General features: G+C 30.7%; 2 protein-coding genes across 2 annotated transcripts; one reads left to right on the top strand and one right to left on the bottom strand.

The window, feature by feature from the left end:
• Window positions 1–254: 254 nt before the first annotated feature.
• LOC107877309 lies at window positions 255–1,386 on the top strand. Its single transcript, XM_047415360.1, has one exon. It carries the CDS (start codon window positions 325–327, stop codon window positions 1,282–1,284), a length of 960 nt encoding a protein of 319 aa, XP_047271316.1. The 5' UTR covers window positions 255–324; the 3' UTR covers window positions 1,285–1,386.
• An 11,207-nt stretch (window positions 1,387–12,593) lies between these two features.
• On the bottom strand, window positions 12,594–18,342 carry LOC107877308 (kelch-like protein 8). Its single transcript, XM_016723982.2, has 2 exons — window positions 17,740–18,342; window positions 12,594–13,400 (listed from the first exon to the last, which is right to left on the bottom strand). The coding sequence occupies exons 1-2, from the start codon at window positions 18,308–18,310 to the stop codon at window positions 12,868–12,870; spliced, it is 1,104 nt and encodes a 367-aa protein (XP_016579468.1). The 5' UTR covers window positions 18,311–18,342; the 3' UTR covers window positions 12,594–12,867.
• Between the last annotated feature and the right edge of the window lie 1,662 nt (window positions 18,343–20,004).

Here is a 20,004-nt window from a genome sequence, read left to right as displayed (position 1 = left end):
CTATCCGCTATTTCCAATCAGCTAATCCAAACACCATCGTAGTCAACTTTTCTTTGTCCTTTATCTATGCCGTAGAACTATATTTATTTGATAAATAAATAATTTTAAACGCAACTTTTGCTAACTTCAAGAATTTAGAAGAAATCTCCAAAAAAAAATAAAAAAAATAGTACTGTATCAACTAAGGGAAGAAAAGTAAAAACTTCAAAAAGTAAAAGTAATTGACCATTTTTTTTTTGCCTCCATATATTTGTCATTTCCTGTCTTGTATCCACTTGTATATGCCTTTATTCTTCTTTCACTCTTCCATTCTACCACCCTAAAATGGGCTGCTGTTTTAGCTCCTCCAATAAAAAACCCCACCGCACTTCCCCGCCGTGTTCCGCCACACACGGCCGAGATCCACCGCTAGCGGAGGAAGAAACCGTTAAGGAAGTCCTTTCTGAAACACCCATTATTCCCCCACCATCACCACCAAAGGTCAACAACAGAAGAGCTGACTTTCCACAAGTCAACTTTGAATCAACGGCTGTCATTGAACCCCATAATGATATCAAGTTTGAATCAACAGCTGTTGTTAAAAAGAGAGAGGAAATGAAGTTTGAATCAACGGCTGTTGTTAAAAAGAAAGAGGAAGTGAAACTTGAATCAACGGCTGATGGTAAGTATAAAGATGAAGTGAAGTTTGAAGCAACGGAAGTATCTGAAGAGATTGAGACTTCAGAAATGTGTAGCTTTACTGAGAGCTATTCAACAACGGCGACGGCGACGGAGAAGAGAGAGGAAGACGGAGAAGTAACTCAGAGGTCACCGGTGAGAGCATATCGGAAGAGGCAACACACCGGCGACATTGCCGGAGTTAGAGAGAGAAGAAGACCGGCGACATCGCCGGATAAAAGGAGATTGCCGGTAACGTCAAGGGGAGGAGTACAAGGGAGGGGAATGCCGCAACAACGGCGCAATGTGGGGCCTACTAATGGAACCCGCAGAGGTCAAGGTGATAATGGGGTTCGGAGGTCGAATTCTCCGGCGACACGTAGTACGGTGGATGTACGTCGGAATGTGAGAAATAGAAGTCCGGCGCCGGCGGCGCGTGAAGAAGACAAACATGGAAATAGAAATCCGACGGCAGCGCGTGAAGGAGACAAAATTGGAATCACAAGTTCAGCAGCGGCGCATGAGGGAGTCAAACTTGGTGGTCAATCGCCGGCGAGAAGTACGCCGGAGACCGGCGAGTCTATTGAAAATCCAGTTGTTTCTATGGAATGTTTTATTTTCCTGTAGGCTAAATCATGTCGTATAAACCTGAAAGAGGATTACGTCAGCATTTTGCTAAATTAAGAGGTGGGAAATTCAAATTTTGTAAATATAAGGTATCTTAAGGCTCGTCTGGTGTGCGGTATAAGTAATTCCTTAAATAAGTAATTTTGCTCATATTTAGTTAGAGGAATTAATTAATGATGGGATAACTTATTACATAATTTACATTATAGTGATGGAATAACTTATCTCACATAATGATGATATAAGTTATCTTGAATAATCCTAAATAACTAATTTCGATATTAATTATTTTGAAATAATAATTTTTCAACCAAACGATCCCTTAATCTGTAGTAGTACTAACTTTGTCTTACTCTAAAGTGTGACATATTTGATTTTGTTTCTACTTCGGCTCATTATTTGTCATGATTTTTGCTTGTTTTATGTCTTCAGAGCCTGAGTAAATAAGGACAAAATGTAATTATAATTTGGGATGTGATATTAGGTTGTTAAATTTAGCTTATTATAGTTGAGAAATAATATTATTCAAACGTACTAACTAGTTATGAAATCGAATTGATAACCTTCATCATATTCTAGCTAGGAGAGTGAGATTTGTCTCAATATTTTGTTTCCTTCCTTTACAGTAGCTTTTGCTATTTCATGAGTTAGTTAAGCTTCTTGCGGATCAATGTAACTAACTCTATGCAGTACTATACATTGAGGGGTTAGATAGAATTAATTATCTCGAAATTAGTTATCTCATTTTCAAGAAGGAATAAAAATAATAATATAATCTCGAAATAAGTTATTTCATTCATCTTATCCCAATTAAATATAGATAAACTAATTTTAAAATTAATTCCGAAATTAATTATCCCTTATCCCTCCTATCAAATGACCCCTGAATGTTTAAAAATGTCCATAACAAAGTTTCTTTATTCGAATTAACAACTACTCTAGGAGAAATGTTTTTATGAAATGCAATAACGACTTAACAACTACCTATTATATGAATATACCTAAAAAGATGTACGGTCTAAATGAATTCGAGATTAGTATTTATAAAAGTTTTATTTTATTTTTAATCACATTATGATGAGTGTAAAAAGATATTAACTTTGTGTATACACACACTCCATCTGCCCGTGATTGTAAAAGCAACTAGTATCATCCTAGACTAACTGTTAAGTAACTGAATTCATGTGATCAGTTAATCACTGATGTGAGGAAAAGACAATCTAAGCATGAGAATGAAGAGAGTAGCTATGAGAGTTTGAGAGAGAATTGAAAAAGATATTCTTCATTGAGCAATAACTGTCTACAGGATCCCTCTTTATATACATACGCATACATCTCATGGCAGCTAAGCCCACTAATAACTGCTACTATTAATTAACTTATCTCAATTCATCACTAATGACAATTATTGCATAATTATCATGCACATTACCTGACTATCAATGCTTAGTAATTACAACACATCAACACATTTATTAAACTCCTACATACTTCCCCTCAAATTAGGAGCTATGAAGATATTTTTAATTCCCAGTTTGGACATCAAATGTGCATGTAAAGATCTCCCAAGTCCTTTGGTAAACAAATCTGTAGGCTGTTCTGTTGAGGATAGATGTGTAGTAACAATCAACCCTTCCCGAATCTTTTCTCTAGTAAAGTGGTAGTCTATATCTATGTGTTTCGTTTTCTCATGAAACACTGGATTAGCTGCTATTTGCAATGCTGATATGTTGTCAGAGAAGAGTGAAACAAGAACTTTAACCTTGGTACCAAGGCCCTCAAATAATCCTATCAACCACACTAGTTCAGCTACTGATGATGTCATTGCTCTGTACTCAGCTTCTGCTGAGCTTTTAGACACAGTAGGCTATTTTTTCAACTTTCATGAAATAGGTGAAGCACCATATTGCACTAGATATCAGGTGACTGATTTTCTACTATTAATGCAGGCTCCCGAATCTGCATCACAATAAACCTTCAATGCATCATCACCTGTTGTTGACATTAGTATTCCTATTCCTGGTGCCTGTTTAACATATCTCACTAGTTGTATAGCTGCATCCATATGTGACCTTTTTGGAGAGTGCATAAACTGGCTCAGACTTTGTACATCAAATACAATATCTGGTCTTGTATTTGTAAGGCAAAGCAGCTTCCCAATTATTTATTGGTAGCTTGTAGGATCCTTCAAGAGTTGATCTTTACTATTTGATGACACACTGTGGTCAAATTCAGCAGTAGTGAGTTTAAGATGTTACTCCGTGGGTGTAACAATAGGTTTAGCACCTGTAAGCCCCATGTCAAAAATCAATTCTAATGTATATTTTCTCTGGTGCATCAAGATGCCATCCTTATTTCTAGCAAACTCAATCCCAAGGAAATATTTGAGTTCTCCCAAATCTTTTATTTTGAAAGTTGTTTGTAGAACTTCTTTTGTTTGTTGGATCATGTCATTATCACTCCCTGTCAACAGCAAATTATCAACATAAACTAACACAATAACAATTTTATCACCATCCTTCTTTGTAAATAAAGAGTAATCTCTTGTGTTTCGTGGAAAATCAAAAGAAGTTAAAGCTGCAGTCATCTTAATATTCCATTGTCTGGATACCTGTTTCCGTCCGTATAAGGATTTTAATAATCTGCACACCTTCTCATCTTTCCTCTGTTACTAGCAAAATCCTTCTGGAATATGCATGTATACTTCTTCAAACAGATCTCCTTGCAAGAAAACATTATATATATTCATTTGGTATAATTTCCAGTGTTTAGCTGTAATTATTGAGATAACTGCTCGAACAATATTCATCTTCACAACTTGTGAAAAAGTCTCTTGATAATCCAATCCTTCCTTTTGCCTACAACCCTTTGCTAAAAGTCTTGCTCAACATTTTCATCAGCCTTATACTTAATTTTATACACCCATCTACAATCAATAGCTTTTTTGTCCTTGGGTAGTGTCACAATTTTCCAAGTCTTGTTATCTTCTAAGGCTTGAATTTCAGTTTTCATAGCTTGTACCCATCTTGCATCAGTAGCAGCCTCTGCATAGTTGGTGGGTTCAATTTCAGCTGAGAACCTTGAGATAAATCCTTGATATGTGGTTGATAGACAAGTATAATCTATGTGATCAGCAATAGAGTATAAATTAACTATTAGATCCTTTCCTTACTATATAATCTTTATGCCAAATAGGTGGCTTGGAGCTTTTTAGTGATCTTCTGAGCTCAGAAACACCTATAGGTTCTGTTTCTATGACTGAATTTATATCAGGTATTGTTGTCTCTATTGAGGGTGATTCATAAAGGTGTTGTGCATCCATAAGATTTTCTGAAGTTGTACAAAGTTCCTCGCAAGAAAAAATTTGTTAAGGATGCATAGTGTGGGTGTCTTGGTCTGCTATACAACCTTTGAATGAAACATGGTTTCCATGAACACCACATCTCTGCTAACAAAAATTATTTTATTCTCCAGGTCATACAGTTTATACCCCTTTTTATGAGCACTATAACCAACTAGAACAACTCTTACTGCTCTTGAACTGAATTTGTCCTTCTGTGTGAGGTTTGTAGCAAAACACAGACAACCTACAACTCTTAAATGTATCAAAGAAGGATTTTGCCATATTATCTCAAAAGGTGACTTCCATTTCAACACTAAGAAGAAATTCTGTTCAACATATATACAGTTGTTTCAATGCATAATCCCCAAAATCTGTCTAGTAAACCATCTTGAAACTTAATAGCTCTTGTCGTCTTAAGTATATGTCTATGCCTTTTTTCCACTACACCATTTTATTGTGGTGTGTATGAACAAGAGCTCTCATGAATAATACCATATTGTTGGAACAAATCTATACAAGCATGGCTAAAAAATTCACCATCATTATCAGACCTTACTCTCTTAACAATTTTACCAAATTGTGTCTTGAATATAGTGATAAAATTTCTCAGTAGAAAAAAAAATCTGATTTAAGTCTCATCAAATAAATCCAGGTCCACCTTGAATGATCATCAACAATAGTGAGAAAAAAATCTCATGTCATCAAAAGTTTTCCATTTATATGGCTCCTAAACTTCTACATGAAGTAAGTCAAAACATGAAACAATTGTGCTTACACTACGTGGGAAAAGTAGCCTAGTTTGTCTAGCAAGTGGAAAAACTTCACAATTATTCAAATTAAATGACTCATGTTGAAACATAAACAGTTTTCTAAGATATTTATTGGAACATGACACATTCTTTGATGTTAAATGAAAATGTCTGCATGTGGAGTTGCAGCAAGGAATTTGTGAGTTGTATCTTTTGACCCAATCTATGAGTATAGAGTATACAATTCATCCTTACCCTTACCAATCTCCCTCACCCTCCCGGATGAGAGGTCCTGAAATACACAACAATTGGGAAAGAAGGTAGCATAGCAGTTTAAGTCTTTTGTCATTTTAGAAATCGACAGAAGATTAAACTTAAAAGTTGGCACACACAAAACTTTTGTAAGAACATCACCTCCTCCAAGGTTATAGTTCCCAACATGAGATACTCTGGCTGATTCTTCAGTAGGCAGTTGCACCTGTCCTGTATTTTCTATCAAGTTTTCATCTGATAAATGAGTGTAGTCACCTATCATATGGTTAGTAGCACCTGTGTCTACTATCTATTTAATGAAAGAGCCCTTATTAGAGAAGGAAGTACCTGTCATATTACCAGTGCCAGAAATACTTGCTCTTTGACCAGCATGAGCATCTTTATGTGGTTCCTTAACAGCATGCATAACAGTAGAATAAGGTACGAGATGTGACATACCCTGTATCAGTCCTAGCTGATGAGACAGATTGAAGTAAGGTTGCATCATGTCCTGGTGTGTCACTATTTGTTGAGAATATTGGTGTAGACTATAGTATTGAGGAAAGCCTCCTTGTTGTGAATAAGACATTATTTGGAAAGCCTGTAGACCTGCAACAGTATTAGGATCAAACACTTGAGTATTACCTATCATCAATCCCGTCACAATATTAGCTTTCTTCCTTTCTTTGAAATCTGTGGGATATCCAATGAGCTTATAACAGCCAGCCTTTACGTGGCCCGTAAGATGACAGAAGTCGCATTTCAGAAGCTTGTTATATTCAGCTTTAGTATGTCCTCTCATACAGCAGTGGTCACAGAATGAGTTACCATTGTATTGTTTTCTCTGCTTGAAAATATATCCTCCACCATTATAGCCATTACCACCACCTTTAGAAGTATACATAGCAGTAGGAGTTGAGTGTTCAGGTATAACTCTACTAGTTCCAGCCACAATTCGTTGACTCTTAGCTTGGTTAACCATGACATATACTTGGTTAACACTGGGCACCTGCGATATCATTAAGATTTGGCTTCTAGCCTGACTGTAACTATCACTCAGCCCCATAAAAAATTACAATACTTGTTGATATTGCAAGTGTTCAAAGTACTCTCTCGATTTAGGGCAATCATACGACGGAGGTGGCATAATTGAATCATATTCATCCCAGAGATTTTTCAATTTAGAATAGTAATTCAAAATTGAAGAAACACCCTAAACTAAAGTGAAGATTTCTTTGTGTAATTGAAAAGCTCGAGAACTGTTAATTTTGTCAAATCTCTCTCGCAGATCCTCCCAAATGAGATGAATATTGGAACAGAATAAGATTCCTCCAAGTAAATCCTTGCTCACATTACATATAATTCAGGAGATCGCTATGGCATTAAAATGATCCCATAGCTTCTCCAAATCTCTAGTGTATTGAATACGTTTTATCAATCTGCCAATAAATCCTAGTTTATTCTTTCCTAATAGAGTCAATTTCATAGCTCTACTCCACAAAGTGTAGTTATCCGAACCAAATAATACGATTCCTACCGACAACGAATCAGGTGCATCAGAAGGATGCAAAAACAAAGGGTGATGATAATCGACAACTGTAGCAGCTGTAGGAACAGTTGAATTTCCCCCCAAACTACTCGAATCCGCCATGCAAAATCAAAAAACAGAGATAAGAGGAAAAAATACCAAATTCTGCAAAATCTTCACAAATTGTGACAATAGTTCCTTCGAGATGAGCTAAAAGGACCAAATTCTGCGAATTCTTCACGAATTGTGACAGCAATTCCGTCGAGATGAGCTCGCACTGGCTCTGATACCATGTTAAGTAACTGAATTCATATGATCAGTTAATCACTAATGTGAGAAGAAGACAATCTAAGCATGAGAATGAAGAGAGTAGCTATGAGAGTTTGAGAGAGAATTGAAAAAGATATTCTTCATTGAGCAATAACTGTCTACAAGATCCCTCTTTTTATACATACACAAACATCTCATGGTAGCTAAGCCCACTAATAACTGTTACTATTAACTAACTTATCTCAATTCACCACTAATGACAATTATCGCATAATTATCATACACATTAGTTGACTATCATTACTTAGTAATTATGGCACATTAACACATTTATTAATCTCCTTCACAGTAACAATAAATCTAGCAATTTTAATTTGAACTCTACGTTGATATTAAGAAATTTACTGAATATCTATAAAATTTAAATTTAGAATTCAATTACTAACATATGATATCACGACGTTAGAATTTAGAATTATGAAGTTTAAATTCTAACTCTGTAATCCCTTAAGTAACATTATAAAAGTTAGACGAGGCTAAGGGCACATGTATGTGAAAAAGGAAAAAAAAGTGAATTTTGGTGTTCGTGAAAGCTTATTGAGATTGTCATATAAATGGAGATTTGTGAATGTGCAGCTTCTGTTCCCTCCTTGGGATGAACTCTTTTTTCTATTCAAGCTTGTAATTTGGTAGCTCTTATAACAAGAACATGCGTGTTGTATTTTATTGTAGTACTTTGTTTTTTCTAAATAATTTGTTAATTAAACTGATTTCTAATTTATTGTTTTCTTTTAACAAAATATGTTTCGAAGATTGCATTTTGCTCATGCATAAATCTTGTGAGTTGTGACAATTGTGGGGAGAAAACTTAGCTTTCTTGTGTAGCATGATAGTCCTCATTCGATCCAATTGATTTGTCACCCGTCTTCACTACTCATATTAGGATCCCGATTAATTTAAATTCATATTGTATAAGTCTACTAGTGAAGAAATCGCTAAAAAAAAAGTAAATTTCTTATACCAAAGAATCCAAATTCGAAAGTTTTAACTAAGGCCGAATGAATCTTATTCATTTCACCACATCTTTCGATGTATTCATTAATTGGATCCAATTGTTGGTTAGTGGAAAAGTGACTAGTTATTGTTTACTTTATTTGTCCCATGAAAATGAAGTTGTAGTCCGTTTCAATTAATGGGAGTTCCTATCCCCTCAGATTCTTAGTATCCCTTTGACCATAAATATTGCAAGTAATTTTTGAGTGATGAAATTGTAAAGGGAAAAAAAAATGACAAGAAAAAAAAGTTTTTCCTGAGAAGAAAAACATCATATCTTGCTTTAGGAAACAAAACTCAGAACTTTCATTCACAATTTCTTTAAAGCTACTTACATTTATCATATATATAAAATAAAAATTAATTGTGCTGCACAATTTGTGCATCTCAAGTTGATGCACTAGTTTTAATTAATTAAACCCACACCAAACAATAAAAAATTGTATCTTTCATATTAAGTTCATAGCATGTATCGTCTGGTTTGACTCAATATAACTCATAAATTTGTCTTTTTAAAATACCATGCCACAAATCTATAAACATAATTTATATGTGAATTTATGTTTTGGTCTTATGTAAGCTTTCATTTTATTAACTTCCTTTCATTTTTCATGGAATTTTGTCTAAAATATCATACGCAATTTAAAAACTTACCAATTCTTCTTTTTCATACGGCTTTTCCAACCTTCTCTTCGTAATGAGTGTCACATTTCGTAAAGATTTCATTCTGCACAAAGGAAAGCCAAGACTGTTAATTTTTGGTTCTTTCCAATTCAGTATTTGATTCAAATTATATTTATCTTAATTAATTTAACAAATTAACAAATTAAAAAGCCAATACAATAAAATTCATAAATTTTAAATTCTAATTTCGTCCCCAACCAAAAGAAGAGTAAATTTCTGTCACATGAAAAGTATCAAAGACTTCTCTAGAAAGTGAAGAGCTAAAGGGTCGTTTGGTTTGAAAACAAGTTATACCAGGATTAGTTATGATGAGATTAGTTGTTCTGGAATAAGTTATCATGATATTATTTTTTAGTGGTTGTTTGGTTTGTGGTATTAAAAATAATATGTAGTGCATTGTTTGTAAAAATATATTGTTTGTTTACTAAAATACCCTTCACAATATTTAGCTTAATTATTTTCCTTCATATTAAATCATACAAAAGAAATTAAAAAGTTACTAATTTTTTTTAACTTTATTAGTTTCTTTTTCCTAAAAATATATGTTGATATTTCTTAAATGTTTATGAAGCTCTAATATTTTATTTTGTTCTAAATTCCATAAAATATTGATAATCTCATTTTTTTGTCAAAAAATTTCATCATAAAAAAATGTGAAAAAGAATTACTCTCATTTTTCCATTATTTAGTATCATTAATATTTGAAGAGTCAAATTATATTTAGAAAATTTTTTTTTTAAATATTTTTAGCTAAATATAAAAATATTTTTTTATTTAATAATTAAGCATGTATTAAGTTAGAAAGGGAATGTCAACATACTTTAATAACTTGTCCATGATAAATTTGTTAGGAAAAATAAAAATTTATGTTCATGATAAATTTGTTAGGAAAAATGAAAATCTAAAGTACGATTAATAAACATTTCTACAAAATAGGAAAACAATAAATCTTTGCATCAATTTTGAACTTGATTGTATAAATAATTTTTATAGTGTCACTATCATTTTTTCATTACTTATCACTATGGTAGCATTTAATAAGCTCATATAATTGTTCAAATTTATCAAAATGAATGAAAATTTGTAGAGTAATTAAAATTTAAATTAGAGATAAAATGATAAAAAAATAATGCGAGGACAACTAAAATCTCACATTCTCTCTTATATATAGTATTAAAGTAAAGTTATATATACATACATACATACATACATACATATATATATATATATATATATGTATATATATGTATATTAGTAAAATCATTTGAAAAAATGTTATTAGCTATAGTTTTGAAAAGATTTTAAAATAATAGCTAGCTAGATTCTCCATTACTCAACATAAAAAAATTATTTATTTGATTCATATGATTTTTCTCTTTATTTGTAAGTTTGAATTTTTTACTTTCTCCAAAACACATATAATGATGAATCATGTAGTAGTTAGATTTATTTTTTTGGATTTTTAGATAAAATTATTTGAGTAAATTAGAAGAAAAGTAAATTAAAAATGATAAAAAAAACTTGTGTAGAAACAACAAAATATTATACACAAAATTTTATAATTTATTTTTTCATCTCATCTAAAAATTTGAACTTCATATGATAAGTTTCATATTCATTCGCATTAAAATCTAACATATCTCGTTATACAAATATCTTATATTATATATATATATATATAAAAAGAAGTAAAGTAATGTATACAAAGTGATAATCTATGAATTTGGAGGGTAATTATATCCTTTTTTGAATTTTAGAATTAATTTTTTGATAAATTATTATATATTACTAGTAAGTTTTTAATGTAAATATAAAATTTATGTCAAAATTATTAAGTATTTAAATTTTATTAAAATTAATAATTAAAATACTAGTATATATATATATAGATGTGTGAAATGAAATCATAGATTTTGAGGATATTTTAGTCATTATATAATTTAATACTTCCTCCATTTCGGAATAAGTGAATTGTTGGGATATTTATTGGTGTTTCAAAATAAGTGAATCATTAAATTTTTTTCCAAATTTACTCTTATGATTTGATAATCAATTAACTTTTGAAAAGGTATTACAAGGTCAATTTTTTTTTTTTGGGTAAAAATGAAAAGTTATGTTAAATTTATGTCTTTAGTGTTTTTTTCTTAATCTGTGTGTCAAAATTCAACAATTCATTTATTATGAAACGGAGGGAGTACCAAAGAAAAATAGTCTTGGGATTGTTATCCCACCATTTGTGTGGATAACTTATCCCGGGACTAATTATTAATCCTGATATAAGTTATCCCAAACATTTATAATCAAATGAGTGAGTTATATTGTTATCTCAAAATTATTATTTTATCCTGAAATTATTGAGTTTAGTCCCCGCAAAGCAAACGGCCCGTAAAGGAAACAGTACCTTCCACTACAAATATACATGCTTCACAAAACCCAATGAATAGTACTCTGCTTGAAATTTGAAATGGACAAGAGTAAAGAATATAAATATTTTCTTTGTTTTAGCTTACTCGGCTTGATTTAGAGTAAGATGATCAAATTAATTAATATTTTATGTTTAATGTGAATTTCAACATAAATACATTTTTTAGTTGTTCTCTAAATAGGCGGTTCCATTTGGTTTACATGTTGTTTTGGTATGATTTCATATAAGATTTTGAGATACATTGAAGATCATCAAATGAAAGAAATTCACTATCTCAACATGAATAAAATTCACTTTTCTACTCGTTTTTCTTTATTTTACCGATCGGTGGTTCAGTATTCATTTTAGAGCGTGATTATATTTGGATATTACATTGCAAAATTCACTCTGAAATTATACTCCTAACAATATTTTTTTCCACACCAAAAACTCAGACTCCCTTTTCAAGGGTAGAAGGACTTTCAACCATTCCACCACAAGTCCACAACTCATCTTTATAAAAATCTTCATTTTTCTTCTCTCTTTTTTTATTTTCCATCCAACATCTGATATTCATATTGAAACCCGACTTTTCTGCTCCTACTTAGGAATAAAATTAGATGGACAACCAATATAATAAACAATTATAGATTGCAGTTTTTTACTAGGACATAGGTCCAAAAAGGGCATACTACAGCCATGATTACGTACAAATATATACTTTGGATTATCCAAACACATACTTTGTAAAATGGTTCGTACATGTTTGTTTCTAAATTCAACAAGATTAAGTTGGTAAGAATTAACACTTTATTTTTATTCCTATGATCAATTACTTAAAGGCAGATCATATCAAGTTAACATGAGTAAAAACAAAATTTAATTGGTTTACTAATTAGATTTCTTAAAACAACGTCGAAAATTTGAAAGCTTGGAGTTTCTATAATCTCAGGAATAATAATTACATTGATTTCCCATGTTCAATAAAAAACAAATTGTGAAGATATACTCACAGCTAAAGGACCTTGGGGGAAATTAAATTTTATTAATTTAACTCAGTCTATCAAAAATAATCTAAAATACATATTTTTTAAATTTGTTTTTATTCATACAATTCTGACATTCTGTCCGCTAACAAAATTCGATTGATCCACTATATATACTATAATTAGTCTCATACAACGTAAACAATATATATTGGGATTTACAACCGACTTTATCGAGACAGTATATCAGTCGTTCCTCTCTATACTTGTCGTTCTTATTCTATATTAGTAGCATATAAACTATTACTAGTGAATTAATCCATTTTAAGAACACAACAATGACAACAAAGTTCCTTTTCTCCCTCTTCCTCAATTGGCTCGAAACTTCTCCAACCATTAGCTGTTGCTGACGTGTCAAACACATGGACTTCGGTCCTCGTTATCGATATCTCACCTGGCATTCGGTATCCAGCTAAGAAGTAAAGTTGAGTCCCAATAGGTGCCATGGTGCAAAATATTCTTTGCTTAGGTGGCAACTTTGCCACCGTGGCATCTAACGTGGATATTGGTGAATTTGAGCCATCCACTATATTCCATATATTTAGATTTTCGTCATAAGCTTCAATATGTCCTTTCCATGCATTTAAACAATCACCTGAACTGAATAATTTGCCATTAACATTTACTATTTGATTAGGTGGAACATCTAGGTCCCACATTCTTGCCACGTACTCCCAATTTTGCTGACGTGGATCGTACAGCTCAGCAGAACTTCTTTCCATCACATATGGTCCTTGGCTTTCACAGTTTCCTCTTTTAGCAAATCCCCCCACCACATAAATTTTACCTGTTAAGTATGAGTATGAATTTTGTATTTTGAATTCTAAATTTGCAATTACCAAAAAAGTTAGATGTACCCTAGTTAATTTAATAAACAGAGAAACCTCAATTTTCTTTTAAAAAATGAAATTACATATTTCATTTATGGGCTGGGCTGAAACCGATCAATTAGGGGCCAGTCCAATGAACCATTCCCTCCCACAGTTTTCACCATGGGTTTAAAATTGAAAGACGTAAACATGAACTAGTCGATAGGAGTTCAACATTTATTATACATACATAGAAGATAATTTTAATCTTATCTAAAATAGTAGTACTATAATTTTTCTCCAATGTGGATTTGGATGAATCCCTTGTCAAGAAATGGACCTTGGGCCTAACTCAACCTCAAAAACTAGCTCAAGAGGGGAGGGTTGTCAAGGTCCATGTAAGCAAATCACCAGTCCATTCCCCAATCAATGTGGGACTTTTACCCACTCTAACATCCCTGACCATAAGCTAGCTCCGCTCCTGCTCTTGGAGTCATTTGCATTTTCACCTCTATTCTGTGTTTGGTCTTCAGTATATGTCCATCGTGATAAGCTCAATTGCTAAAGAGCAAAGACTAAAGAACCACCATTGCAATTTTATGTTCCGCTCCGGCCTATCCCCTTATGAGCTTAAGTGGGTCCATCCAATCACTTATTCACTTAAGTGTATCGGAAAATTTTATTATGGTTGAGGTCCAACCAACAAAAGTTGGATGAGGCTCTATTGCCTTTTTGACACATGAAACAGAGGGCCTATTTAATTATTTTGGGGGAAAGGACAGAAACGACACTTCAAATTAAACTATTTCCATGAAAATAACCATGGAATTTAAATTTCATTTTCTAGTCATTTCAATTTACTGACTTGTTCTATACCGTTTCTACACACCTTCTATACAGTTTCTATACATATCTTATACATATATATATTCTATACGAAAATTATACACTTTTGATACATAATTTATACAATAACTGTACATTTTTTTTTTTTGCATGTTTTATACAATAATTATATAATTTTCATACACTTTCTATATATTTTTTATATATATTTTATACATATACATATTTGATAAAATTATACAATTTCTATACACATATTTTATATAGATACATATTCTATTTAACAATTATATTGTTTTTATATAATTTAATTATTATTTCTAAACAATAAAAAAAAATCAGAATATTTGATTAGTTAAAAAATTTATAACAAAAAAAAAAATATTTTTAAAAGGGTCGAATTTCCCAAGTTGAATACTGTATCAGTATTATATATAGACTGTATCAATATTGTATATGGACTGTATATGAACTAAGTAGGCCAAAATGATCCAAATTAGAAAACGACTATAAAGCGAAAATAATATATCCGACTGAACACTTTTTGGAAAGTTTTTAAACTTGGGCTATTTGTTTTGAAAAATGCTATAGAGTGTTCTTTTCCCATTATTTTAACAAAAGAAAAAAAATAGTATTTTATAGTACTATGGACATGCGTCCAATCAAGAATAATCATGAATTGAGCTAAATACTTTCTCCTTTTAAGTTTTAATCGTCACAAATTAAGATGATACACCTATTAAGAAAAATAATTAATAATATAGTTATTTTACTATAATATTTCTATTAAGTGATGTTTATATTGTGTCATAAAATTAATTTGGAGAAAAAATAATTAATGCTAAGGGTAAAATAGAAAAAGAAATTATCTTTTCTTGATATGTCAAAAATAATAAGTAAAAATAAAAATTCAATTAAAAAATTAATGACAAATAAATGTAAAGAGAGAGTACATAATAGTACGTATAGAAAAAGGCAATAACAATTGTACGCCCGTGTCTTCAGAAGACACAATAAGAAATAAATAAATATAAAAAGTGACATAATTTGTAATTTGCATAATTTACTATGTGTACAATAATGATTGATATTTTTTCATCCGTTATCATCTTAATTAAGTGGGTTATGGTTGTAAATGATTTACACAAATTGCTTTAAGTATTTGTTGGAAGATTAGCAGTTCATTCGAGGACAAAATAAAAATACCTTTTACATTATTAAAGGCTGTGATGCAGTAGATGAGGTTACTTTTTCTTTAATCAGAGGTCTCGAATTCGAATTCTAGATATGAAAAAATTCTTAATAAAAAGCATCGAATGAAAAAAAAAAATCTTTTACAATTTCATTAAATTTCATCAATCTTTAATTGAATGCAAATCTAATTAAAAGTACATGTATATGTTATATAGGAGTATAATTTCATGCAAATAATATTGGTTTTTTTTTTTCCTACTTTGTTACCTGTAAATAATTGGAAAAGGTATTTTTATTATTTTGCAAGAAATTAAGGATATTAAGGTGAAAATTATTTTAAAATGTAGAAAATAGTTTCAAAATACTATAGTCTTATTTTTGTTAATCTTTCATATAATAGTTTGTTTTGATTAAAAAATTGTCAAAGTTAGAGGAAAAGAACCAAGATCTGAACATCAAGTTTTGAAATACTTGTAGCATCAGCAAGATCAACCAAGATTTGGACACCAGTTTTCTTAAAAAAATTTTAATCAATGTATTTCACTATAATTAATCTTATTAATAATTCTTTGAAGCTTTCCAGTTGACTACCTATTTTTATTTTTACTTATCCAATTTTGACTTGGCATGTCATTAAAAAAAAATAATTAGCATGATTATTTTATCACACTGTTCCTATTAATTGATGCTTAATATTAGGCATTGAAAATGATTTAGGAAATAAATAATTAATGTTGAAAGTAAAATATTTTTAAAAAAATTATTTTTCTTGACTTATAAAAAATAACGAGTAAAAATAGAATTAATTTTAAAAATAAGTTACAAGTATAAAATAACGGAAGAGTACTATAGTTATTTAAGCTGAGGATAATATCAAGAAAATATAATTAAACTTTTTTATTTTACTAAATGAATAAATAAAAAAATCATTTTCAAAAAGCTTGATGGGACCAGTGTCAATTACTCAAAGTAGTCGTTTGACCATGAAAATTACTTTTTTCCGGAGTTGAAGTTGGAGTTGAAGATGAAGATGAAGATGAAGATGAAGATGAAGTTGGAGTTAGAGTTATGTTTGGCCGTGTCTTTTTGAATTCTTTTTTAGACTTTTGAAAAATCTTTTTTTTTTTTTTTAAATATGATTTTATGCCCTCAACTTTTAAAAATTATCAAAATCACTCAACTACTAATTTACCTACTAACATACAACCAGATGTTGACAAAATAATTTATATGTCTTCAATTGATAAAATAATTAGCAACAAACTAATTATTATGATTGTTATTCTTCTAAAATTTGAATAAAAATATCAGAAGCACAAGCTAAATAAGTTTATCTAACCATAATCGACTGAATAGAAAAAATATATTTTGATAAATATGATTGATGGATATAAATCTATTTTGTATATTCTTAAGTTTGTTGATGAAGATTCTTAATTACTTTCACTTGAATTAATTATTTTATTGAATTTGGTCTTTTTAAAAAAATTTACGGATGAATTATTTTTGAATAGATTAGTGCTAATTTTTTGCTTTTTCTTTATTGATGATATTGATTTTCCTTGAATATTATTGTATCGTAAATATGGATTGTTACGTTATGTTTGATATGCGACTTTACTGACCACTTTTTAATAATTTATTAAAATCATAATAGCCATTATATGACATATACAGAAAATTAGAATGGCAAGAAAAAAATATTAAATTTCTCATTTTCCGTCATAGATTGTCATTTATTATTTTTTACTTCATGTTAGTAAATTTTGGTTAAAAGAAGAAAAAGAGATTAGAATATCTGTAACAATTAAAAATGATGTTGTACCATAGAAAACAAATAATAATTTTTTTCTTGGTGGTTAGTTGTAGTTATAAGAACGGTTTGTGTAAAAATTGAAATATTGAGGTTATATGTAATAATAATGAAAGTTAGAAAAGGAAGTGGAATATTGTGAAAATAACAAAAAGTTGTTTTCACTTTTTGAAATCCAACTCCAAAATAATTTTTCCGAATTTTCATGATCAAACACCACAATTTTCGGAAAAGTGAAAAAAAATTTCGAAAAAAAGGAAAAACAATTTATGGCCAAACGAGCCCTAAGTATATTTTTTCTCTAGTTATTTTCACTTTAGCTATAAAAATAGATTGTTGGTTGGACCTCAACCATAATAAAATTTTCCATCCCATAATAAAATTTTCCAAGTATATCTGATTGTTTTTATGTTACTATAAATTAATGTAACTTAGGCTTCTGTAAAAAAACTAGTCAACATTACCTTGCCATGGCACACCAACAGACTTATACCTCAAGGTACTCATATTTGGTAAAGGTTCCCATTCATCTTTAACAGGATCATAAGCTTCAGCAAAAGAAGTACCTTCAGCACTGTCCAACGTTGTTTGTCCACCAGCAACATAAATTTTACCATCATTACAAGTGCATGCAAAATTATACCTTGGCGTAGTTAAAGGGGCACAAGTTGACCATGTATCTGCGCGAGTATCATATTTAAGTACCTCATCGCGCACACCAGGGCTCATTTCTTTAACATAATTATCGTCAGTGTCAACAATAACCTTGTTACAATGTCGCCCTCCTATTACATAAATTGTTTCGCCAATTGAAACCATGGCGAAGTTTTTAAGCACTTGGTTCTCGAGAAGGCTTGGAATTGTAGTGAGTCGATGCCAGGAATTTGTTGAAGGATGGTAACACGATATCCAATTCGACATGTTAATGTTTGGAGTGTAATCTTTGCCACAAAATGAAGCATAAATACGATAATATTGGTCATTATTTTCTTGATATCGAGTAGGATTTCTTGAAGGAGATGGCATGGAACCCATGTTAATTAATAGTTGCTTATTTTTTTTGGAAGAGGGGGAGCCTTTTTTAGTGTGACGTTGGGTGAATGATATAGGAAGGGGCCAATGGAAAATACCAAAGTTGTTGCCTTGTGGAGTTTATTCCTATGGACTTCTTGTTGCTACAATGGTAATTAACATATATAAGAAAACAAACCCTTTAATTTGAAATTGTCAGGATTTCCTATTTAAACACTCATATCAAGTCATGTTGCAATTTAACATCTCAACTTCTAATAAAGTGTTATTATTAGACACTTGTTTTTTTTTGCGTGTATTATCATTAGTTTTATTAGATAGTTAAGTTATAGAATGTCATTTTATTTGATTGCACGCATTCATTTCAATAAGCCGTAAAATTCAAGAGATTTTCTTAAGTTGATGCGTATAATTGAAAGAGATGATGTGTTTTATGCAGTTCACTTAACTATCTAATTTTTGTTTTTTCTTAACTATCTAATCGACTAATCAAAAGACGCGCAAAAGGTTTTGCAAAGTTTGAATTGCAAGTGTCTAATTGAAAAAAAAATTATTACGAGCTATGCTATTCAATTGGAACAAGACTTAATTCGAGTGTCTAAATAGAGTATCCTAGTAAATTTATAAGACTGCCTATGTATTAAGTCTTTAATTCTTTTTTAGTTTGAGTTCAACTTCAAGTGTCTAAATGGAATATCCTACGAAAATTAAAGAACTGACCATGTATTAAGCCGTTTTTCTTTTTTCTTTTTTTAAATTTGAGTTCAATTTGTGGACAAAAAAAAGGTTATTTATATATAATCGTGGCATTTAATAGGTAATAGCAGGTAATTATATTATATAATATAATTGGTAGCCCAAACTATACTAAAACTAAAATAAAGCTTTTTTATAACAAGTCAAATCACACTAGTGTTTTGTAGTATAAATTTTTCATTGTCACTGATTCACTGTAGATAACCTAATTAAATAGTATATTTTATTAAACAATATATTATCTTTTTCATAGTTCAAGGTCAATTAGGAGGATATTTTATAGTAAATCACGATGAAAGTTCAATCAAGCTTGGAGATATATGTTTAACTAGAACGTGAAGACACTAATTTTTCATCTCTATTGGAAAGTTAAAGCCTTAGATTGCTTCTAGGTTTTCCAATTCGTGCTGAACCTTGATATTATCACTCCCACAAGAAGGGATGTTATTTACTTGGGATAATACCCACGAAAATATCTGAACTTTAACCAAATTTTTAGTTGAGTATATTGAACTTTGCGGGGGTCCTATTACACACCTATATTTTTATAAGTGGAATTAATTACCCCCGAACATTTTTAAAGTGGAATTGATTGCCCCCGCAAAGTTATACCAGTTTTGACGTCGAGAAGTGTGGTACACACGCCGTTTCTTCTCCATTTTATCACTTTTCAATATTTTTTCACCATTATAACCATATTAAAGATTCCACAACTCAAATTCCTCTTACAAATCAAATTCCAAATTATTCCAGTCCATTCCAACTCAAATTTCAAATTCAAATTGAAAACTTTCATTAATGGAATCTTCAAATTTGGAAACTGAAAATGAAAAAACAGGAAACTTGGAAACTGGAAACTGAAAATTCAATCTTCAAATTTGTTCATACTGTCACACCCCTTTTTTCACGTACTCCAAAAAATGTTGTATATTTTAAAGTTC

The sequence above is a fragment of the Capsicum annuum genome, chromosome 7 (assembly GCF_002878395.1).
Source record: "Capsicum annuum cultivar UCD-10X-F1 chromosome 7, UCD10Xv1.1, whole genome shotgun sequence".
NCBI lineage: Eukaryota > Viridiplantae > Streptophyta > Magnoliopsida > Solanales > Solanaceae > Capsicum > Capsicum annuum.
Note: the sequence above shows the minus strand (reverse complement) of the source record. Positions and strands in the feature narration are given on the sequence as shown.